This window comes from Tinamus guttatus, unplaced genomic scaffold (assembly GCF_059628265.1).
Source record: "Tinamus guttatus ecotype Peru unplaced genomic scaffold, ASM5962826v1 Tinamus_guttatus_pri_ptg000326l, whole genome shotgun sequence".
NCBI classification, from domain to species: Eukaryota; Metazoa; Chordata; class Aves; order Tinamiformes; family Tinamidae; genus Tinamus; species Tinamus guttatus.
Window position 1 is genome coordinate 43,622 of NW_028288860.1, and position 24,975 is coordinate 68,596.

At 43.4% G+C, this 24,975-nt stretch overlaps 1 protein-coding gene and 1 long non-coding RNA gene across 2 annotated transcripts in view; both read right to left on the reverse strand.

Moving 5' to 3' along the window:
- Positions 1-23,475, reverse strand: part of MMP24 (matrix metallopeptidase 24) — a 47,269-nt gene extending 23,794 nt beyond the window's left edge. The window contains exons 1-4 of the mRNA XM_088529170.1: positions 23,349-23,475; positions 22,473-22,621; positions 16,569-16,685; positions 14,226-14,530 (exon numbers count right to left, since the gene is read on the reverse strand). Of these exons, the coding sequence (XP_088385296.1) occupies positions 14,226-14,530; positions 16,569-16,685; positions 22,473-22,621; positions 23,349-23,459 (682 nt within the window). The 5' untranslated portion in view covers positions 23,460-23,475. The remainder of the gene's footprint in view (positions 1-14,225; positions 14,531-16,568; positions 16,686-22,472; positions 22,622-23,348) is intronic.
- LOC148593857 (uncharacterized) lies at positions 1,816-3,615 on the reverse strand. Its single transcript, XR_015913620.1, has 3 exons — positions 3,501-3,615; positions 3,042-3,157; positions 1,816-1,879 (listed from the first exon to the last, which is right to left on the reverse strand). It is a non-coding gene; the product is annotated as an uncharacterized LOC148593857 (long non-coding RNA).
- Positions 23,476-24,975: the final 1,500 nt, after the last annotated feature.

The following is a 24,975-nucleotide window of genomic DNA, read 5'->3' on the forward strand; positions in this document are numbered from 1 at the left end:
TTAATTAAAAATAAGCTAAGTTCCTGCTCAGAAGAGACATCCTATTAGTTACTGTATTCCCAGTTGAACTGGATTACTTGGGATAAATTGCAATAATTTTATACGCATATCCTTGGATAAAAGCAGCCATTTCTAAAATACCATATCCCTTTGCAGAGATAAGAAACCCACAATTTTAGTGAAACAACATATAGAAAACACAGGCAAACAGATTTATATGTATTATCTTCCTTCTAGACCTAGCTTCCATCACTCTGGCTTCTTTGAATTGTTACCTTCAGCTGGAAGGTAAAAATCAGGTAACAGACAACTTGGGAAAAGCTTTCCCTGTAAAACTGCTAGCATGCATCTTCTTCTGCAACTTATCCATTTTAACTATCAAAGTTCATACCAAAACCATTTCTTTATTTCACTATAAAGCACTGCATATTGGTGGGGTCCAATTTATGTAGATCAGCAAAAGCACTCATTTAAATCTATATAAGTGTAAAGTAACATGTCACAAGGATAAAGTTATGGCAATACAGAGACAGTAGCATTAATATGGCTAGAACTCCGGCCAGTTGTGACTTATACTGACATGCCGCCTACATACATGCCACTGAGCATGACAGTGTAGGTTGATTCTGCACAGCACCTAGCACAGTACACTATAAATCCAGGATACTGCTTCAATGACAATATAAGAACATGAGTACAAATTAATAAAACAGCACATCTAATTAGCAATATGAGAGGAACTGTGAATCTCTGATATTTATATTGCATTAGTTTTATATGTTGTGGACTATATCATCATGCTAACACAAATCTATATTAGACTTTTCTACTTACTGCAGTTTATACAGACATAATCAGAGAGACAGATAAGAAGTTTAAGTTTTGAAATTTTATTAAAGGAAAAATGAAAATGAAGAAGCCAGATCACTGGTCATGACAGTGGCATGCCTAGAATAATTACAGAAGAGATGATGTGAACTAAACATGCTTTCAAAATATACTAAAACGATCTCCTTGAATCCAAGAACCACGTGGAGACAACTGTTTCCCAAACACAACTTAAAGAAGCTTTAGGGCGACTCTAAGCTATGCCTTGACATTTGCATCTTCAGCCCTAGTGTATCAAAATTGTCAACAGAAGAATGTGTAATTTTTCTGTAATCCTATGTCAGCCTCCACAACATGCCCTGTTCAGTAACGGTTGCCTCTGCTAAAGGCTCTCAATCTTCTTGCATATGAAGACCTTGAAGAAATGGTGATACTGTTTTTCCATTTGTTTGTAACAAAAAAGAGAGATGTACAAAGATCTTTTTAACCTAGAAAGGAAGCAAAAATGTATTACAAATAAATAGAAGTTTCATTTTGTTCATAAACTGATATGATTGTGAATTTAGCAGTGAATATGACACATCTTCTGAACTTCACACAAGCTTTTAGAGTGCCTTTAAAGAGTTTCACTGGACAAAGAAGAGTGAAATGTTATAGCTTCACTCTCGAGAGTGAAGCTATACCACAGCCAGGTAACAAAATGCTAGCAAAATTAGATTATGGGGAATTTCACTAGCGGTAATAAGGCCAAATTGACTCTAAACTTTCCTGTCTGCCATGTGGCCACTCATCAAGCATTTGAAGGATTTACCTGGGTATAAGGAATGAGGTGCTCTCTTTATAAGAGTTTCTCAAACACTTTTTTTCAGTGCAAGTCCTCACTTGACTCACCTGAATGTTACCCCTTCTGTTTCTTAAAGGATATCAGATGTCGCAGCAGCTCAGCTTCTTCAGGGGAGATGAGCAAAGACTAGCTGCAACTCCTGACTACAGGCATGAACATGAGCTTGATCTCACCCTCACCCTGAAGGAACTGACCCATTCCCAGCAACTAGATGTAGGAAGACATTCCTGGTCAAGGCAAACACATGATAACCCTTAAAGCCACTACTACTTGGGGATCATGAACCCCAGCTGAAAGGCTTGAAGTGACACATTTCATACATAAGTCAACACACATTTTGTGTACAAATACTACTACACTAGCCTTTTGAATTCCTGGCTGAGGGAAGTAGAGCACAGTTTGAGATAAATGGACAGCACAGTCACAAGAGTGCATTTTTAATATTCTGCATGGGCTGGACTTCTCACTGTGTGATCTGGAGGTGAAACTCGGCAGCCAGAAAGAGAGGAGGGAGGGACTGTTTAAGCTGGCTCTGCAACTACTGACATGCACTGAAATTAGAAAACTTTGCTGAAAAACATTCCCCTGCCATTCAATATGAAAATACCAAGGAATCATCAGCTCCAAAATGAACACTCGTACTTGCCTTATATTATAAAGATCTGTGCAATAAAATATTTTTTCTCATCTTTATAATCTATGGGAATGTCTTTCCCCTCTTCTTAGATTGCAAGTGGCCTCTGTTCTTCTCTAGAAATTAATCAGTTGTTGGCATTTCATTGCTTTCACTGAGAAATCTTAAATGGCACAGAAAAACTTTCAGGTTTTACTGTGTTTTACAAGATTGCATTTGATCATTTGCATTTGAGCTCCACCCACTGTATACAAATCTTATTAGCACATAATTCTCTAATTTGGTACAACAGCTGGTCAAGGAGAGAAGGAAATGGATAATTTAGAGAGGTTCCCCTTTTCTCATTTTTTCTACTTTTCTGAGCTTAAAAAGAATTAAAAGGATAATACCAAAAAAAAAAAAAAGTCAGGTTTGATTAGTTACACAGCCAGTGAAGACAGAAAGCAGAAGTCCAAGTGATGCTAAGCCTGCCTTACTGCATACAACAGGATCTACAGCTAGAATTTAGTTGTTCTCCATCTGGGTGTGGTACTGGAAGGTTACTATGAGGAAAAAGCTTTGAAGCAGCAAGGAAGTCAGGACAGTCTGCTCCAAACAGGCCTTGACCCTTCAGTGGATGGAATACAGCCAGTTTATTATAGACCTTGCAGTGCATCGGCTCACTCTCCTCTGCTTCACATATCATCTGTTTTTTCTTCATAAAGGATGTAGGCAAAAAGAAAGTTTATGGCTCACCTTGATTCTAATGTTCTACCTTTTTTACACAGCAGGCATTTTTTCCTTTGTATGGAAGGACATTATTCTGATCCTTATTGGCACCTCTCTGTACGAAGCTCAGAGTATCTCATTCTCTGTGGAAAGAAACATAATACTTTGATTACATGCAGATCAATAGGATTCCAGAAGTCTATACAAATATATTTATATTATGTGTATAAAACAAGTTATTGATAAAAGTGAAGGATAACAATATTCTCTTTGGAACACTGTGATTATCAGGTGTATTTACAAATACATCATTTTGAAAGTGGAAACTGAAGGTGAATTGTATTCATGAATTTCAACTATTATCAATAACTTAGCCCTGTAAATATTGCAAAGTTTTAAAATCCAGACTGCAAAAGCAGAACTACTGTTGTGCCACTTCTACTTTCTATACTGACAGTGTATAAAACAAAATACAGTGTTACTTACAGAGATGCTGTCCGTTAGTGAAGAAGAAGAAACTGAAGACAGAAGTCTTCCACTTGCACTGGTGGCCTTTTTCTCTTCATTTTTCTTCCATAATTCACACAGTAAACGGAACATTTGTTTCATTTGATTGCCTATGATGACTGAAAGGTTCTCTGGTGGGAAAAGCTTTTAAAGATTATAATTTGCTATAAATAACTCGCAAGTCCTTTATTTATGTCTTTTTATGTTTTAGTTAGCTTGACGGGCCAGCACTGTAATCTCAAACTGCTGCATGATTAAGTGGACTGGTTTGATCATGGCTGTTTACGTTGAGACCACATGTCCATATGCTTGCTCTCAAATTTGATTAAACACTAAAATATGATTTTAGAGACCTCTGGCTCATGGGAACCAGTCTCTCTAAGCAATTATAGGATAATTCAAACCTTAAGTAGGAATGTTTTAGATACTGAATGATGAACTGATCTTCAATGAACAAAAGTGCCCGCCAACAGCATGATTTCAGGTGCCAAAACATTACAAAACTTTGAGTAAGCTGAAATTTTAACACGATCTTATGACTTATACAACTTCCAACATCGGTCAGATAATGGGCATTCTGTATTTAAGGATACAGAAGTAACTTTAAAGCATCTCTGATTTTCCCTCTGAAAAAATACTGAGGCTTATTTTCAAAAACGGTGCATCAGAAGCCTCAAAAGTACCGATGGGCTAAAAATGCCATTTATTACAACGAAACTCTTTAGATGCTGAGATGTTCTGTACCTGAGAAACCAGAAAAAAAAGAAAATAAAAAAAGTTTTTAACTGCCGTAAAGTGACAAAAACCATAGGTGTAGCTTCTTGTGAGTGCACATGCGCTTTGCCAGGTTTCTCACTGCATCCAAAATTTGTCCTTGCTTATCTCAGCATTTCCACAGAAAATGAATTTGAAACAAGCAATAAAGTGACAGGGAAATGAGGCAGAAAAGCAAAGCAAAAGGTAGAGGAAACAGGAACTTCGGAATGAACTGATGATAAAAGATTGTACCAACTTCTAACAATATGCTGGGTAAAAAGAGAGTGCTAAAAGGAGTAGTAGTTACTTTTTCAACAAGCATGCTCTGTGCTCGTACAATTCAGGTAAGCAGGCTACAAACAGAGGATAGAATAATCCCAGAAAAGTGGATACAGAACAAATTAGAAAGAAGGCATGGACTCGACACTCGTCATTCCTCTTGGACCCTCTCTCCACCAAAAGTATCTTAATCAGACAAATCAAATACTATCAGGAATGCATTGTGGACAATGTTTCCAAAATGAAGGAAAAAATATATTGAAAGGCATGCCTGGAAATTACCAAGGCTAACTTTACCAGGGCTTTGACCAGGGCTAATTTCAAAGCTACATCAGGTTGCTCAAGATCTCACTCAGTTAAGTTCTGGAAATGTATGGGGATGGAACTGCCATAACCTCCCCGAGCAAGGTCCCAGGGTTGCATCATTCTGGATAAAATGAAAATTTTTACCCTTATGGCTAGATAAGGTTTTCCTTGTTGCAACTTTTGCCTGTCATCTCTTGTCCTTTCTCTGTGTACCTCCATGAAGAGGTCTCAGATGGTCCTCAGGTGGCAGAAGGCTGCAATCAGATTCCCCCCATCTTTCTCATCACGGACTGAACAAATTATTTAAGATTTTGAAGGACACTCACCTCTGCAAAATTCAGGGACTGAATATGAACAAGGAAAACAATATAGCTGGTCACTGAGACAGCTGGCAGCAGGAGAACATGTTTTAGCCAGACACAGCTCGTAACATATAAAGAAATTGCCCAATATCTCCATTTCTATAAAAGACACTTTCCATGTTTTATTTCTAATGGTTTTCAGAATATCCAAGATAAATAAATGGATTTCAACACTGGCACGTGACAGATATCAGGAGCATAGAACAGTCTACGGAAGACACCCAAGATGGTCCAGATGGAGAAAGGCAAGGAAGGGTCAGTGATTTAAACTGACTGGACCATAATCAGAGGACAAGTGCTGAGACGGAGAATTTGCAGGCATCCTGAGATATTTTGAGAGTCTTGAATTCAGAAGGAATAAAACGGGTACCAGGATATTTAGGTTCAAACCCAAATTAATTTGGCACATTTGCTTTCTGAACAGGATCAGTTCAACCAGTGACAGGACAGTGGCGGTAACAGAGGCAGCAGACAGGAAAACAGAAATCTGACTACTGCAGAAGCCTGACTGACCTACACCCACTGTAACGAGTGGAGCTTCAGGGCAAAAAGACAGAGATATTGAATATACAACCTAAAGCCCTCACAAACACACAATTAGGGGCATAGTGAAACAAAATCTCAGAGTATCCATGACCTGATTTGAACATTTTTCCTTGTGAAAATCAGTCTTTAACAAAAGACAGGCATGCTAGTGTTTCTGATCATTTTCTTTAACACTAGAATTCATATGCGTGATTTTATAGCGCTGATTTTCAGCTTCTTTTCCCAGTATGCAAATATGCCTAGGTAGTAACTAAATGTCTATGCTTATGCAACTGAATTCCATAAAAGTGGACATGGGCGAGAAGATCCCATCTTTCAGCAAGAGGATAAAATTCCACGGGAATCAGGAGGGTTTAGGATATTAATAACGTGAGGACCAAAAACTGTAATTCAAAAACTGTAATCTCCAGTGCAGACACGAATTGGAACATTCTGGCTAGCACACTAAAAGCCAGCTCAAAGCTATGCCTTAGGTACATTTTTTTTCATAACTCATGATACTCACTGGCTATCAGTAATACTTTCCTCCAAAATCAGCTACTCTAATTTTAATTTCTAACATTTTCTCCTTGAAGTGCATGCTGAATGTTCATATTCACCAGCTCAGAGAGGTTTTGGCTGTCCTGTGAAACCTCATCCTCGACAGATTGCTGAACATATGTAATGTCCAGATGGTAGCTTCAGGAGTGCCCGCTTGTGCTTCAGCACGGCTCTGTTGTTTAGATAACCATCCACTGAAACAGTATTAGGCCAAGTGGTGTAATCACAGGAAAAAAATCTGTCCAGTTCCTCTCCTGCGTGGCTAACAGAAGTGTTCCTGAACATTGTATCAGACCCTTCTCCAGAATTTTTGCAGAAGCTTCCATGCCAAATCAACCTAGAAAGTGACCCAGGAAGTCTCATCTCCTCTATTAGCTCTGACAAGGTCTTGTAAGCACAGGTGTTCTTCTTCGATGGCTCTATTTTGGAAGACCTGGATGGGAAGCTTTCCAAAGAAGCCTCTGGAGGAAGACACAGGGATCTACCCTAACATGCTTGGTGCAACAAAAACAAATTTGTTCACTGTTACCAAAGCACAGCCATTTCCTGACAAAACTTAGAGAGGTCTCACATCCAGTATTGCTGAACCTAGGACAAAAGCAATCACACAGTTACAAAGACATAGTGCTATATGTGTGATGCTGTACAGGGTGGGAGAGTAGCTGTCAGAAAGAATACTGAAGGCTGCATCCTTACGTACTGCGCCTTTGCAGTGAAACTGAGTTACTGCATGGTATCTAACAGGAAAAACTTGCCAGGTTGACAGAGTTGTTTCCCACTTACATTCCCCACACCAAGCAGCTGAAGGGGAGAGCACAACTCTGGGCATGCCAAAAGGAAACACTTCTAGTGACCCCTGGCAGAATATGTACACCTCAGTACTTACCTAGCTTTACCACTAAAAAGGCTCTATAAATGCCTCCCCTGAATTGATCCTGCTCCACTTTAAGCCCTCTACCCCTATTTCAGATTATTTCCTGACCAGGATAGTAATTTGTAGGCATCAGCTTCAAATGAAAATCTAGATTGCAGATAAAAACACAGAGCAGCAGGTGGGAGAGCCCCAGCAGTGTCAATTCTGGCTATCAACATAGCAGCAGTAGAGGTGCTTGCTACACCCCAGGTAGTGATGGTACAGGTGGGTGCCATTGGCACCAGCACAGCAAGATAGAGGCACCACTGTCTGCAGTGATGGTGACAAGAACATCCTGCAGTGCTGAGGCGTTACTGCTGCTGGCAGCAGCGGCAGGTGCCAGGCCTGGCAGCAGAAATGACACTTAAGACCATCATAGCAACAGCTGTTTCCATCATTAGTAGTGGCAGCTCCCACTTTTACTGATTGTCACTTTCTATCAAAAATAGAAGTCCCCTCAACTGTGACCTAACCAGTTGATCCTCACTGTGTGCTTGGGTAGCTGATTTATCCCTAGTTGTAAAAGCATACTTCTGCTCTTTCAATTGCATCCTGTTTGCCACATCAGTTCTTTCATTTGCTTGGATCTTTCTGAATTTCTGAATGTTCTCTCTGTTGTAGCTTATCCACTGACTTTCTTCTCGGAAAACTTAATAAATGAATTCCTGAGAATCATAAAATCATAGAATGCTCAAGGTTGGAAGGGACCTCTAGAGGTCATCTAGTCCAACCCCCTGCACACGCAGGGTCACCTAGAGCACGTGGCACAGGACTGCGTCCAAGTGGGTTTGGAAGATCTCCACAGAAAGAGACTCCACAACCTCTCCCAGCAGCCTGTTCCAGTGCTCTGTCACCCTCAATGTGAAGAAATTTTTCCTTAAGTTCCTGGGGAATTTTTGATGCTTTAGTTTCTGGCCGTTTCCTCTAGTTCTATCAGTGGCCACCACTGAAGAGAGGCCAGCACCATCCTCTGCACTCCTTCCCTTGAGGTACTTATAGACACTGATCAGATCCCCTCTCAGCCTTCTCTTCTGCAGGCTGAACAGGCCCAGCTCCCTCAGCCTCTCCTCATAGGGCAGATTCTCCAGGCCCCTGATCATCCTTGTAGCCCCGCGCTGGCCTCTTTCCAGCAGCTCCACATCCCTCCTGTACTGTGGAGCCCAGAAGGTCCCTAAGTGCAGGACCTTGCACTTGACCTTGTTGAATTGCATGAGGTTTTTCACTGCCCACTTGTCCAGTCTGTCCAGGTCCCTCTGGATGGCAGTGCAGCCCTCTGGGGTATCAGCTACTCCTCCCAGTTTGGTATCATCAGCAAACTTGCTGAGGGAGCACTCCGTGCCTTCATCCAGGTCATTGATGAATAAATTGAACAGGACTGGACCAAGGACTGAGCCCTGGGGGACACTGCACCGCTGATCACCACCCTCTGAGCTCTGCCATCCAGCCAGTTCCTAATCCACCTCACTGTCCACTCATCTATCCCACACTTCCGGAGCTTGCCCAGGAGGATGTTGTGAGGGACGCTGCCAAAAGCCTTGGTGAAGTCGAGATAGACGACATCCACCGCTCTCCCCTCATCTATCCAGACGGTCATTTCATCATAGAAGGCTATGAGGTTAGTCAAGCAAGATTTCCCCTTGGTGAATCCATGCTGGCTACTCTTGAGCACCTTCTTGTCCTCCATGTGCCTGGAGACAACGGCCAGCATGAGCCGTTCCATCATTTTTCCGGGGACGAAGGTGAGGCTGACTGGCCTGTAGTTGCCTGGGTCCTCGTTCTTGCCTTTTTTGAAGACTGGCGTGACACTGGCTTTCTTCCAGTACTCCGGTACCTCCCCCATTCTCCAGGATCTTTCAAAGATGATGGAGAGCAGCTTAGCTGTGACATCTGTCAGCTCCCGCAGCACTCTGGGGTGCACCCCATCAGGGCCCATGGATTTGTGGGTATCGAGTTTCCTTAGGTGCTCTCTGACCCAATCTTCCTCTACCCAGGGCAAGTCTTCCTCTCCCCCGGCTTCTTCTCTTGTCCCTAGGGCCTTGGTAAACATCGAAGCAAAGAAGGCATTGAGCAACTCTGCTTTTTCTGTGTTATTCGTAACCAGGGTACCCACCCCGTTCACCAGCGGGCCCATGTTTTCCCTGATCCTCCTTTTGCTGTTAATATATTTGAAGAAGTTTTTCTTGTTATTTTTAACATCCCTTGCCAGACTGCGCTCCAAACGCGCCTTAGCTTTCCTTGTCGCATCTCTGACAACGTTCCTGTATTTCTCCCAGGGGGCCTGTCCTTTTTTGCACATTTTGTATACGGCCTTCTGCTTGAGCATTGCCACAAGCTCCTTGCTCATCCACGCAGGTCTCCTGCCCCCTCTGCCTGACTTCTTACACACAGGGATGCACTGTTGCTGGGCGTTCAGGAAGCGCCGCTTGGAAACTAACCAGCTCTCTTGGGCCCCCTTCCTTCTAGAGCTCTAGCCCATGGCATTCTTCCAAGGAGGTCTCTGAAGAGGCTAAAGTTGGCCCTCCTGAAGTCCATCATTGCAAGGCTACTTACAGCCCTGCCTCCTCCTTGTTGGATCCTGAACTGCACCAACTCATGGTCACTGCAGCCGAGGCTATCCCCCACCTTCACATCTCCTACAAGTCCCTCTTTATTTGTTAGCACGAGGTCCAGTAGCCTACCTCTCCTCGTTGGCTTCTCCACAACCTGTGTCAAAGTTATCATCAACCCACTGCAGGAACCTCCAGGACTGTTTGTGCCTGGCTGTGTTGTCCTTCCAGTTGATGTCAGGGTAGTTGAAGTTCCCCATGAGAACCAGGCTCTGTGACCGTGAGGGAACATCCAGCTGACTACAGAAGGCCTCATCAACTTCCTCATCCTGGTCAGGTGGCCTGTAGCAGACACCCACCACAGTGTCTCCCACATTAACCTGCCGTTTAACCCTTACCCACAAGCTCTCAACTCACTCATCCTCCACCTCCAGGTTGAGCTCCATGCATTCTACTTCCTCTCTCACAATTCATGGAATTCTATATTCCATGATCCCAGGTAATAAAAAAGAAAATACTGGACAGCACTACGTTAAGAATCATAGCACCATAGAATCATTATGGTTGCAAAAGACCATTAGGATCATTGAGTCCAACCGTAAGTCCTTCAACACCATCCTGCTAAACCATAGAATCATAGAATCATTATAGCTGGAAAAGACCTTCAAGATCATCGAGTCCAACCGTAAACGGTTCAACACCATGACTACTAAACCACGTTCCTACGCATCTCATCTATAGATTTCTTGAACACTGCTAAGGATGGTGACTCCAACACTAGCCAGGACAGCCTGTTCCAATGCTTGACTACTCTTTCCATGTATTCTTCCTAGTGTCTAACCAGAACTTTCCCTGTCCCTAAGTGCCTCATCTACATGTTTCTTGAACACTGTCAGGGATGGTGACTCCACCACTTCCCGGGGCAGCCTATTCCAATGCTTCACCACTTTGTCTGTGTAGAAATTCTTCCTAATGTCTAACCTGAACTTCCCCTGGCACAACTTGAGGTCATTTCCTCTTGTCCTATGGGTAGTTATTTTGGAGGAGAGATCGACCCCCCACCTCACTACAGCCTCCTTTTGGGTACTTGTAGAGAGTGAGAAAGTCTCCCCTGAGTCTTCTCTTTTCCAGACTGAACAACCCAGCTCCCTCAGCCGCTCCTCATAAGGTCTGTGCCCCTTCACTAGCTTTGTAGCCCTTCTCTGGAAATGCTGCAGCACTTCAATGTCTTTCTTGTAGTGAGGGGCCCAAAACTTAACACAATGTTCAAGGTGTGGCCTCACCAGCACCAAGTACAGGGGGACAATCACTTTCCTGGTCCTGCTGACTACACTGTTCCTGATACAAGCCAGGATGCCATTGGCCACCTGTGCAAGACCCCTAAAAATTCTGCATTACAGAGCCTGTCAGTTTAATTATGAAGTATGGACTGTTCCACGAGTCCAATTTCCTAAATAGTTTTGCATATCCCAAAATAATCTTCCCTGGCTTGCTTATGGGAATGTCAGGGAAGGCACTAGTTAAGCTCTGATAGAATTAAGATGATAGATGGACAGTCATTAATCGAAATACACTATTACTCGACTAATGGAACTGTGTGCATAAGGGGACAAGGCAATAACATCCCGTGTGGAGAAAATACACTGTTACTTTGAAAGCCTATGCTGGATCATTCTTGCAACAAAAGATAACAGACAGATCAGTGCATGCATCCCTGCCATGCACAGGGACAGACAAGAACAGCATCATATCCACGGCGATTTACTGTAAATTTTAAGGGACACGGTAATGGTCATACTCATTTGGTCTAGCTGTCAAAAATAGGCAAAAATCATTATAACCATGATCATACAGAATGCTAATGAGTATATAAATGCCAGTGAACTACTTCACCAGCTGCTGTTCTGAAACTGCTAATTAACCTCAGCGGATTGCACAAGGTGCTCTTCTCAGATAGCAGCTTTCACAAACAGGGTATACTAAATTCTTTGTGTACAATTCAGGGAGAGGTGCTTGCATGGAAAGACTTGCTCAATTCATTCTTCATTTTTTTCACATGAACTCTCAATCCATCAGAAACAGTTCCCTTTTCCTTGATTAAAACATAATGCACCAATACCAAAGAGTCCAGTATCGCTCTTCTGTGGGGCAACAGTTGCACCCAACATGATTTTGCTGAATCCTTCAGGTGCTACAACACAATAAAACAACAGTAAACTAAAAAAGCAAATCTTAAAATCATAATGATTTGTAACAAAACTACATGCACTGAACAGATCCCTGCATTCATCAGCCAAATGTTTTGAGGGTCTACAGTGTGTCAGCACCCTGCTCTGTTGAGCAGCAATCACCTTTGCAATTCCCTTGCAGCAAGGCAAAATGAACTTTGAGGCAGTTTGTTCAAATTTTCTGTGCCATTAATACCCGTTAATTGCAGCCCTACAAATACCAATTGCTTGTAATCTGAGGACACCACTCATGATCCTCATCCAGCCAACCAGAGCTGACATTTTTGAAAGAGCCACAAGGATCCTGTGTAAGGAAAGGCTTTCATACAAGAAAAGACCCTCCACTCATCTTATACACTTCTGGCAAACACTACCCTAGCCCAAAATCTAAAAAAAAAACCCGTCTCAAATAATTGACACCCTGTATAAGAATGACCTAACTGGGTAGAGAAAAAACATCCAGAGCCATCCCTCATGTTCTTCAAACTACCCCCCAACCTTGATAAATCGTTAGAATGATAATCACATTCTGATTCTTGATAAACAATAGAAGTAATTTTTTGAGTGAAATATCACACAAAATTTGTCTAAACCTTCCCATCCTCCTTCCCATAAGGAACTTCTATCCCAGGCATCAGCATTCCCTGGTCCCCTGCAATGCTTTCCTGGGGTGTCGTATCCAGCACACCAGCCACCCTCATTTTGGGTGAAACCAAACAACCACTAAGACCAGAACGAACTTGCACAAATGAAGCACACAAACATCCAAGGGCCAGGAGAACAGTTCTCACAAGGCAATCACTCAGTCTCTCATTCTCAACCCTGATCATCAAGGGAAACCCAAAAACCGCCACCCTGACCACATACATAGGAATAAAAATTCATAGCCTTTTAAGACAGTAGACAACACGGAGGTAGTGCTATTTTGCCCAGCATCATCTCCCACAGTTTCCACACTATCCCCCATCCACATCCCACAGACTGTAACCTCCTTCCCTGCTGACGTCTATGCTAACAATTTAAACCTGCCAGAAAACAATCTCTGTCTCTCTGGCAAGTATCTTATTTCTGCTTTCCTCCAAATTAAGGTTCTCTCTACTTCACACTTACCAGCTGCATTTTCTTTCCAAGATGATCTAGCTGATAGCCCCTCAGTCTTTCAAGCACATATCTATCTCAATTTGTGTCTGATTTGAAACAGCCACTTTTATTTCAAGTGTGAAGGTGGCTTGTGTGTTTGAAAGCTCTTCTCTTTTTCAAATCACAGTAGTTGATCTAATAAAAGATGCTACATGTGTACTGTGTCATTAGATGTCATGGCCACACCAATATTACTAGGTTTTTATCAAAATATAGCATATTTAAAATCAAATCATATTCATATTCAAAATAAATTTCTAGTCCATATACAATATTTGAAAATATTTTTGAACCCATGTTCTTCCCAATACTCTTCTGCTATCAAAAGCTGACATTATATTTTCATCAGTCCCTTGAAAATTTTTCTTATTACCAACTTCAATTATTACCAACTACAAGTCATCATTATCCTCAAGAAAAGAAATGGAAAATAAAGCAGGAAAACATCTAATTTCCATTAGATAGCAAGATAAATCCATCAAGACACAGCCTGTTTCAGGTTTAATATTAGAAAAACAGTTCTCTGAATCCCCAATCTTCCATAACAAGTCCCCCAGCTCCTCCTTGTTTCTTGATGTGAAGAACTATGACCAAGCTTAGGTTCTGGAAAAATAAATATGGATTAAAATTACCTGGAAACTCTACTGTCTTCTGAGAAACCACTACTAATACTCAGAAATATTTAGCTTTTCAACTTCCTACTGCTAGTTACACCTAACTCCAGTGCCCCTGAGGAATTTCATGAGACCTGAAGATGACTTTTCAACACACTCTTCTTTCTTTATCTTTTTCCCTCTAGAACCACATTTTCTGCAGCAACAGTGGACCAAACCTCTGAAGATTGAAACAACCAGTAAACACACATTTCTGTTTGCTCCTGAATATTCACAAATGTTTAGAGAGGCATGCAGGGTCACAAACTTACTAATAATATGATTTGTGCATTATAAGATAGAATATGTATTTCATAAAACATTTGAACCACTGGTAGGAGGAGAGGGCTCCACTAACCAAACTCTTCCCATTTTAAAGCCTATCAGCGTGTCTACATTCAACTTACTCTTCTTTTGAAAAACCTGCACTCTTACCATCGTGATTAGAATTTCCCAGGGTCCATGGCTCATCTGAATCAAAGTGAGTATCTCCTCCTATTCCTGGTCCAGGAAAGTAAGCGTGAGCTAGGAATCCACCCTCTCCATCAAACGGAGAACTGTCTCCATGGAAACCAGAAGCAAAAAATATCATAATATCTGCCTCCTTCCTGTCATTTTTAATTTCATGGTAAGGGACCTCTTCAAAGGTGAGTGGTGTTACTCTCTGCCAAACATCAAATGCCTGACGAATAGCTCTCCTTGTATCCGTCTCTCCAACCTTGGGGGTATAGTTGTGTACACTGCAAAAATAAGAAAGAAGTATTGTTTAAAGGTACATAATTCCACTCAAGACTTATTACAATTCCAACACATAACTGTTTGTACAGAGTTTCCATTTCTAGAGGATCTTCTTAAAAAAAAAAAAAATCCTTTGGGCATGCAAATTTTTGTTTTTGCAAACTATGGTACTCACAAAACAATAGCCCTGATCCACTAAAAGTAACAAAAATCTTACCAATATTCTGGCTGATCTTGCATCATTTTGTAAAAGTCTGATTACCTTCCAAATTATGGTGCAGAGAGTAAAATAATTTGAAAATGCTAATTTCATATTTTGTCTGAAAATATCATGCTAAAATGAAAATCAGAGAGTATGAAAAAAAAAAACCCAAACTGAAATTCTTTATGAGAAACAAACATATCAGTAAATTGTATAACCTTACTTATGTGAGCAAATTCATCCTAAGGGCTCATGATGAGTGACGGACCTGGCAGTTTTGTGCCACTGTGTGGCAGTAGATGAGTTCATTAACAAAATAGTTTAACTGAAGTTTAACTGAAATTCCCCTTTACTTTTTTAAGCTAAAGTGTTCATGAGGATTCTGTGTGCATGTAATATGCTCAAAACCTACTAAACTTAGGTAATACAAAATATTTATGTCATGGAAACTACTTTCAGTCTTTATAGTAGTTGCCTGAACTTAATACAATAAGTGACAAATAAAAGACCATGTAATACATTTAAGGCAAAACTGAGATACTACCACTTGCAGCACTGCAAACATTGAAAATAGGAAGTTAAGCAACTCTTAGTTTGGAAACGGCAGAAGTAAAGCCATTTTACCAGCTTACTGAGGTTCTGCATGCACAGTAAGTTATTTTTTAATTATACACTGTGTTTTCCTAAAATCTAGAAAAGGCCTGAAGTAAGGTTTGACTCCTTGTATGTCACATCTTAGATGGCCCTTTATAGTTAGAGTTAAAAGAACAATTACTGGCAGAAGCTTTGAATTAGTCCCCAGAAGTAAGCATAATACCTCTTCTCTGGTGAGTACCATGGCTGTCTAGGACAATAGTGCAGCATAGGCTCCACTGGGTAACTGGACCTGTCTCTGCAGAAACAACTGCTGTCAGACCATTACAGGAAGTCAGCAAGGGCAACCTGGCTTCCTGGTAGTGAAAGGCGAACTTGCAAAGCAACTAAGGAGGTACAACTGCAATTCAGTTACGAAACACACTCTGGTATATGCAACACGAATGCTTCAAAGAAGCAGGAAGATTTCCATAAAGCCAAGCTGCTAAGAAAGTTGCCTCAGCTACCTCAGGACTTGTGCACAGCACTGATATCATGCTGCATCCACACGGCCAAGTCTTTTCCTGCAGGGACAGGGAAGTACTAATAGCTATGCACAAAGACCATGACGACCCCATCTGTACTGCCATGCATAATTTTGGTTACTCTGTTCAAGGATTCCTTCATATTGGAGCAGATGCATAGAAGTACTGTTAAGGTAAACAGGAGAATCAAGAATCCGTTAAATAAGAAGCTGAAAGTGCCAGGCCTGTTTCACTTAACAAAAGAGAAGTCTGAGAGGGAACCTAGCTGTTGTCTAAAAACAATGTGTGCACACAGTGGCGGGGAAAATATCAATGATTAAACTTGATGGCTGCAGAAGAAAAAGAAAAAAAGATTATAAAGCTATCAGGTAGGATTCTAGACTACAAATGAATAGGCCTAGAAGATGCAAGTATTAAATCACACCAAAATCTGGATCAAAAGAGATCTATCGGTTATTAAAATATCTGGACTGATTTCTGAGAGTGATTAGATGATACAGAATTCACATCCCTCGCAACCTCTTTTCCAGCGTAGAGTTGCTTTCTAACTGAGAATATGCTTCTCAGATATTTCAGTGCTCTGAAAAATTTCCCACTGTACTATATTTCAGTTCTTGAAAACATTCAAGAAAAAATTTAATTTTTCACATTTCATTACAAAAAAAAAATAGTGAATATCTTTTTCTAAATAAAAATAGGGGTGTAAGGAGGGGAATATACCTGTAGGTTATATGCTTCTGCCTCCATTTTTGTCCAGTTAGTGCATATCGTTTATTCCTCCGGTTACGGCCTAAGTGGGGATGATCTGGGACTCCGCATCGAGGCTTCTTCATCCACCTGGAAAATTAAAAAGAATGCTCACTAAGACTTTGGAAAAGAAATTCAAAACAACTAAGGGCATGACTGCAAAATGTCCTGGAGACAACCAATACAGAAATCAAGAAGGACTTAGTCCTTCCTTGATGAGGTTTATTCTCTTTGCACAGGACTGGAAATACGCCTTCTGCTGGCATTCCAGACATTTCAGCACACAAAAAATCTCTCTCTTTTTTTTTTTCCCCAACACACAGATACTAGAAAAAGTAGCCCTTATTCTGCCCATGTGGCAGCTATTTGCAAGCATGGTCCTAGAAAATAATACTTTTGCTTGGCTCCAAGAAAACAGGATCATATTCCCAGATTCAAAAGAAATGTCTTTGAATATCCTCATACACAAAAGCCTTATAGAAAAAAAGGTGCAGTGATGAGTGCTATCTCTCACCTCTAGGAAGAAAGACCTCCAAGTTGCCATGGGACTGGATCCCACTGATCTCCTCCACCACTTTGCTATGCCATGTTCCCCATTTCTGCTGAATTGTCTACTTTCCAAGACACTTCCCCAACACCCAACAAGACAAGCAGACATTGTCCTTACTTTTATTTCAGTGCTCCTTCCCTGGCATATCTTTGTAAATATTTCCACTTTTAATAAAAGTTTTTGGGTACGGTGCTTTTGGGTACAATGGGTTTCTGGGCACCGTGTTGTGTTTACCCAGTCCTTCCTCCTTGCATCTGATCTTCCCTGATCTTTAGCTACAGAAGCTCTCTGTGATAGCTTTGCACATTTGGTGAGCTCTATATGTTCATGCCCTGTTAATATTTCTGCTTCCTTTTGCAGGGGCCATCACTTTTGAGTGGTTCCACCTAGTCACTGGGCCTATCTCTTTCTCACAAAAGGCCTCTGCCTTCCGCAAAAGCTTCTCACTCTTTACACCTCAAACAGTGGCTAAGCATGAAGGTCAGGTAGCTGAAAACACAGGATATTCTCAAAACAACATCATTTCTCTTGGGGAAAGCAGTAAGGTGCCCCCAGTTCCTGGCAACAACAGCACAGCAATCTGAGAATATCAAAGAAATATTTTATCATGTAGAATCTTTTAAGGATTTGGTTCTAGTGTTTCCTGGTGGGAGTCTGAAGCCAGATGATAAACTAGATATAAAGATTAAAAAAAAAAAAAAAAAAAAAAAAAAGGAAGAGAGAAAGGTTATAGATAGAGCTTTTAATTTGGGCAGGGTGAGGGATGAGCAGGGAAAAGAATAACAGTTGAGTCAGGACAAGAAGGGTATCTTGGCCTCTCTCTACTCCCTCAGTTCACCGTGAGGGCTAGATACTTATTGAGGGCCAATGTTGTTCAGACTGAGGCAAAGTTGTTCAGACTTCTCCCTCGTCTCAGGCACTGAAACTAGGGAGAGATGACATTCCCTGCACAGACTTCAGGAATACAATGCACATGTCTAAAAAAGCTGAGCCAGCAGAAAAGACAAAGACATTGCCATTGCCAGGAAGTCTGTGCATGTTCATGCAGGCCCCATCCAAAGCCTGAAAAAACAGCCAGAAAAGCTATCCATACCCTGAAAAAAACCACAGCCTGAAAACAGCGTATGCACATCACACAGTCTGAGGTCTTAAAAGAGCACGAGGGAGCATATGAAGTATTTGATGCACTCTCCAGGACCATCTTAAAACTTTCCTGAGAGCCTGGAGGGCCCTGACTAGCTAACCGCTGTTGATGGTCTCATAGTGTGCTCCCAGGACCTACCGGCCACAGCCTCAGCGGCAGCTCACATGAGTGCTCAAGCCAGGCATACCTTACCAGGAGACAGGAACATGTTTTACATGCTTTAATACAAGCCTGGCCCAGAGGAGGCTGAAATGGTATTGCACAATGCAGGCAATAGAACAAGAACAAGCCACACTTGCTTCAGCGAGGTGAAACAAACTGGACTATGGAGAAAGTTCTACATCTGTAGCATCAGAGGTTTCTCTCCTATGCCTTCTCCCCCGATCTCTGCAAGGAAGTGAAGCAAAAGTGCATGTAAAAGAGACCGTGTACGCCTGGGTCTTTCAGAAATTGCATACAGTTATCTAAGATGCAGACGGATCAGCTAGTCTCTCTAAAGCATCTTGTGGTCAGTCATTCCCAGGATTTCATTACTTAAAGATCAGAAATAATGAGAGTTCATATACAGATCATATTTTACCTGACAAGAGTCCCTAGATCTGTACGTGAAGTACCGAGTACAAGGATTTCCTGGAAGTATTTATTGCTGACCTCAGGAACTTGGAATCCTCAGAAAACTCTGCCATGTCCTTATTCTTCCCCTTTCCAGATTATTTACACTGAGCAGCACAAATGCAATCAAAAACACCCTTGGGGATTGCACTAATGACCTCTTTCACTGACCCTTTCAATTCTACCTTCTGTTTCTTATTACCCAAACCAATATTTTATCTGCCTAATGTCTGCACTTGGATTCTGCCATTGCTGTTTTGACAATCTAAACAGCTTATAGCTACCAGATCTTTCTTGCCTATCCACCGGCTGGCACCTTCCAAGAAAACCGACGTATCTGACTAGCTTTTACAAAACTGACTCAACCCTGATACGTAGTATTCATTCAAATTGTGTTCTTTAGCATTGTTTTTAGAATTTTGCTTAACAGAAATGTTAACTTTAATGTAGTCTATAGTCTCCGGGATATTTCCTGAGTTTCTGAGTGTTTCCTGAATTTAAAAATTCCGGTCATATGGTACTGAGTTTTCATGACCAGCTTACACTAACTGCAATTTGAATTATGTCTTCAGCAATTCCGTTCAATAAAAATACCAGTGGACAATATTTTCCACACAGCTACCTTTTCCCCGCTCTTGATTTTGCCTCCTTGTTCCGCTACCTTTCCAATGGATGTCTCAATTTGAAATGGATCACCGGAGTTTTCTGTAAGAAAAGATTTTAGTGCAGAAACCTCCCCACAAGATTCTACAATCATATTAATTTACTTTTTCAATTATGGTCTTGTATTCTCTAAAACACTACTTTTACACTTCAGTTGCCCAAATTACAGAAAAAATGTGGTTGTCTTTTCCATAAGGGCATACTGCTGACTTACACTAATCTTCTTGTCCATCAGGATGCCCAAAACTTCTGCAATACTTATTTTAGATCTCCCTCACCAATCCTCCTGCATGGGGATTATTCTCTCTCAGGGCTTTGCATTTGTCCTTACCGAACTTCACGAGGTCCCCATTAGCCCATTTTTCCAGCCTGTACAAGAACTCTCTGTATAGCCATCCTGCCACGCACTTACAAAGTACTTCTCCAACAATCTGGCATCATCTATGAACTTGCTGAAGGTTAAATCCATCCTCTCATCAATGCTGTTAATGAGGACACTGAATAGCACTAATTCAGGTATCGACCTCTGAAAAATGATACCAGAAACCAGCCACCAGTGGAAGTTTGAATCGCTTTCCACTACCTTTTCAGCTTCAGACTCCAGACACTTTTCTACCTTCTCTTTGGAACCACTGAACCAACCACAACACTACACTTCAACTTAATTCTGGCAAGTAGATCTTCAAGGAACTGTGGAAGAAATCAGACTCTTCTGAGAAAATAGCTCAAAATAGATAGAACTAAGACTCAGGAAGGGGAAATAAACTGGCAGACATGTAAAGTAGTGCATTCTGTAAAACTTTTTTTGCTATTTCTGGGGACATCACCTGCAGAAGAACAGGTACATTTGATTACATTGATTAGATGGAGCTACTCTGAGGTAGACAACGGAAGCATGAGACAATTCTGTCCTCCTAATCACACCATGTTAGTGAAAGATATTTTATCACATCATAGAATCATTATGGTTGGAAAAGACCTTCAAGATCATTGAGTCCAACTGTAAATATCTTTAATATTATTCTATACGTGGGAAAAAGGTAAGAAGAAAATGGTTCAATACAAACATGGATGCATACACAAATTGCCAGAATTTTAAAAGACAGTGCTATCAACACTAGTAACAATTTGCCAAGCCAATATCAACATTTGAAATATGGACAAACACTACATGCACTTTTCCAACAGTTGTACTATATTGCCTCACAGGGGCCTTGTTTGCACAAAATCAATTCCCATCCAGTGATTAGCTCCAAGATATCTAAACAGATTTCAACTGCACGGACACGGAACAACTGCGAATTCCCTAAGGGGTTATTACATTCCCTGCTCCTGCCAAAGCTCCATGGCCATGTAAGTATGCCTGGCTGGGCACAGGGCCATTCTAGAAGCAAGCTGTAGTACTGACACTGAGCCTAAGGTTCCCCGGGGTTCAGGATTTTCATAGCTGCTAAGGAATATGCTCTACACATCTCTGCCCAATTCCTGCTTCAACTCCCATTACACTTCTGCCCATTTGAACCCAAACATTCTGTCAGTGCGAGCTCCACAATGCAACCACACATTGTCTAAAACCAACTTTATTAGCTGCATACAGCAAGGAAACATCCAGTTTGTCAATCCCTGGTGCTAATGTCAAGCTGAGACTGTTTTACCTAAACACTTTTTATCGGGATAACCTTCCCAAAACTTACTTCCTAGCCCTGTGGGCTTAAAAAAAACCAGAAAAGCGCTGGCCCAGATGATCTCCAAAGGTCCCTGCGCACATCCACCATTCTACGATATGCAAAGCTATGACAGCACTGCCTGTTTAACAGATAGGAGCTTCAGTATTGGGGGTCACGACTGAAGCAGGTCCCCAAAGCAGCATGGCCTCTCACACAGGCCAGGGGCTTATTGTCACTGCCTCTGTGCTTAAGCAAAAGAGTGCTCCAAAGCTGTGGTATCAAGGCAGAACAGGTCTCAGTTGGACAATGCCAGCTTTTAGAAGCATTTCACACACCTTTGAAAAGCAAAGGTATCATCCTCCGTATCCCTCAATGGAGGGCAAGCAGCTTCTTATGGGAGCCGAGTGAGAGGATATTACATTCATTGGAGAGGTGTCCCCAGTCCAGGATAATCCCCCAAAATACACTTCTGGCTTGGGTTTTTCCTCGCTGCTCCAGAGCATCAGGAGACAGCTTCAGCTGGCACAACATGTCCAACAATGAAACAAGAAGCAGATCAGGTAACAGCAACGAACACCACCTCAACACTGCACTGCCCAGCACATGCTGAACAAGCAGACAGAAGGCAGCAGTCTCCCAGGAACCAAGGGCGGTATCCAGGGCTGCTCCCATTACAAGCAACAAGTTACATGCAGCCATTAAACAACACATGGCTTCTAGGGCCCCAAAAATGGCAAGGATTTGACACCCATAGTAGCTTTGGCTAACCTCATCCAGGGATCTCTACAACTAACCAGCAGAAAGGGTGTTCACTTACTACTCTAGGTCTTCGCAAAGAGCATGTATGCAGGCCACAACCCCAATTCCTTAAGAGAGACTTCCTGAGAAGTCATTTCTGGAGCCAGGATTTCATCCAAGAGCAGGCAGAGATGGTAAGAAACACAGCCCTTGATTCATGCTTCACATGTGTACTGGAAAGGGGAGTCTACATACAAAGAACTGCCTTTAACAAGAGCTTCTCCTAACATCTACAAACAGTACTCCTGACAAAAAGATGAACCTGGATTTTTCCAATGTGTTCTGTTTAGGGACACCCTTTCACACTCTTTAAGACTTTTGCGACTGGCTGAGTTAGTGACACTAAACATTCCTGAGTGTTTCTGCCACCAGCAATAAGAACTCAGGTCATTTTAGAAGGTATCTACATGGGAAAATACAAAAACATCCTATATTAATCTTACTCAACAGTCGTTGGATCCAAAACTCCTGTTACTGGGATCCCGTAAAACTGCTGCATAGTGGCCACTGCAGACTGCATGGCTTTGCTCGACTGCAAGGCAGGCATTTGGCTGTCAGATGGAAGCAAATAGCCGTAAGTTTTCAACCAACCCTGAAAAACAAAGCAGAGCACAAGAAGCTGCACAGTCAGTTGTAAAGTCCACAGACAAGAACACTTCTTCCCAAGCAAAATAAGAGGGCACTAGGCAGCTAAACTCTTGGCTTGTTCATTTACCAATAGCATGTGGTAGCAGGGACGGGATAGGGACCCAAGTTCACAACACCTATCTGGACAGGCACCAATTACAAAGGGCTGCAATGCCCACCAAATAACTGCAGCAGACACATGCCTTTGTACAGAGCAAATATACAAAGCAACTGACAAGTCCTGTCTTGGGTGCAAATGGAACCCCTCACTTGTCCGAGACCTCCTCTGTATCCTGTCACCCCGAGCCTTGTCTGTCCCCACAGCAGCAGGGCCACCAGACCCCACTGCCACCACGAAGCTCCGTCCTGTGCTCCACAGACAGGACAAAACACGAGGCTCGCCCGTTCAGGACTTTTTACTCAGTCTGAAGGCACCAGAGCTACTCAGGTCCTGCATGGAGATGGGCCCAGCACAGCGGCACGGACGGGCCGAGCAGCCGCCGCCGCCCGAGCTGGCGGCAGCGGGGAGAATGCCGTACCGCTCGGCTCGGCTCGGCTCGGCCCGGCCCGGCCCGGCCCGGCCCGGCCGCCCGGCCCCGCGCAGCCCCCCGGCCCCGCGCAGCCCCCCGGCCCGCCACCGTCCGCCGCCCCGGCCTCCCCACCCCGCGCCAGGGCGCGGCGGCCGGACCCACCCGGCCGGTGCTGGCGTCGCTGTGAGCGGCGGCGCGGAGCACCGCGCAGATCAGCGGCAGCAGCGCCCGCGCTGCGGGCAGGCCCCGACTCCGGGGCCGCCTGGGCGCCATGGCAGCGCGCGGGGCTGCGGCCCGGCGGCTGCGCGGCGCAGACACGCCGGAAGGGGCGGACGGGCAGCGGCGGCGGCGGCGGAACCGCCTTCTTCTGCCGCGGGCTGGTGAGAACGGTGGAGTCTGGAGCGGCTCTGGTGGCCTGCGCGTGTGTGCGGCGCCGCGTGGCCGCTCTCCTTGCGGCCTCCCTCCTCGGGAGCCCCCGGCGCAGGAGGCCAGATGAGCCCCTTCCTTGTAGCCGCAGTTAGCTCTAGCCTGCGCCGAAAACCTGAGAGTGCTGTAGCACCTGCAAAAGCCCCTAGCTCTGGCCCTCATTAGTGGCACCGTGCACAGCCCGTGTTCTCCTTTAGCAAGAGAGGCTCTCTGTACAGTGCTCATGGCCAGCCTGGTGCATGGAGAGACTTTACAAAATCCCAGAATGGTTGAGGTCGGAAGGGACCTCTAGGGATCATCTAGTCCAACCGCCTGCTCCAGCAGGGACGCCCAGAGCACAGGGTGGCATCCAGGCAGGTTTTGAAGATCTCCAGAGAAGGAGACTCCACAGCCTCTCAGGGCAGCCTGTTTCTAGGGCTCTGGCACCTTCACAGTAAAGAAGTTCTTCCTCGAATGGTGATGGAACTTCCTGTGTTTTAATTTGTACCCATTACCCCTTGTCCTTTCACCACCACTAAGAAGAGTTTGGCCCCATCTTCCCCATATACATTCTCCCCTCAAGTATATTTATACATATTGATAAAATCCCCTCCCAGTCTTCTCCAGGCTAAACAGGGCCCGCTTGCTTAGTCTTTCCTCATACGATAGTTGCTCCAGTCCCTTAATCATCTTTCTCACTCTGCACTGGCCCCCCTCCAAAAGCTCCACGTCCCTCTTGTGCTGGGGAGCCTAGAACTGCCCCCAGTGCTCCATTTGCCTCCCCAGAGCTGAGGAGAGGGGCACGATCCCCTCCCTTACGCTGCTGGCAACACTCTTCCTAATGCAGGCATGTGGCCATTGCCTTCTTGGCCATGAGGGTACATTGCTGCCTCATGGTTATCTTGTTGTCAACAAGTACTCCCAAATCCCTCTCCACAGAGCTGCTTTCCAGCAGGTCAACCCCTAATATGTACTGGTGTCTGGGCCACTAGATCAGCAGCTTTTCCAGCCTGGTGTGCTGGGTGCCAGATGGGACCTCCTTTTGCCTCCAGACTCCCAAAGCCCTGTGCGTGCCTTTTGATGGCCTGCAAAGCCGCCTCTTTGCCTTTTCATAAGCCTCCAAGACCTCCATTTGTCACTGTGTCTTTTCCACAACAAGACCTCACCTTTCAGTATCACCCAGAGCCCCCTGTGTGTCTTCAGGGGCACCTAGATGTCCCACGTGCCCTTCAGACCATCCTAGGGCCTCAAAGGCCATTTTGGTGAACCCTGGGGTCCTGCCTCAACCATGTCGATCCTTCCCAGGAAAAGGGCTCTATGGGCAGGGAGATGCTCACTACAGAGTGAGCAGGACAGCCTGGTCAGCAGTGCTCCCTGGACATGG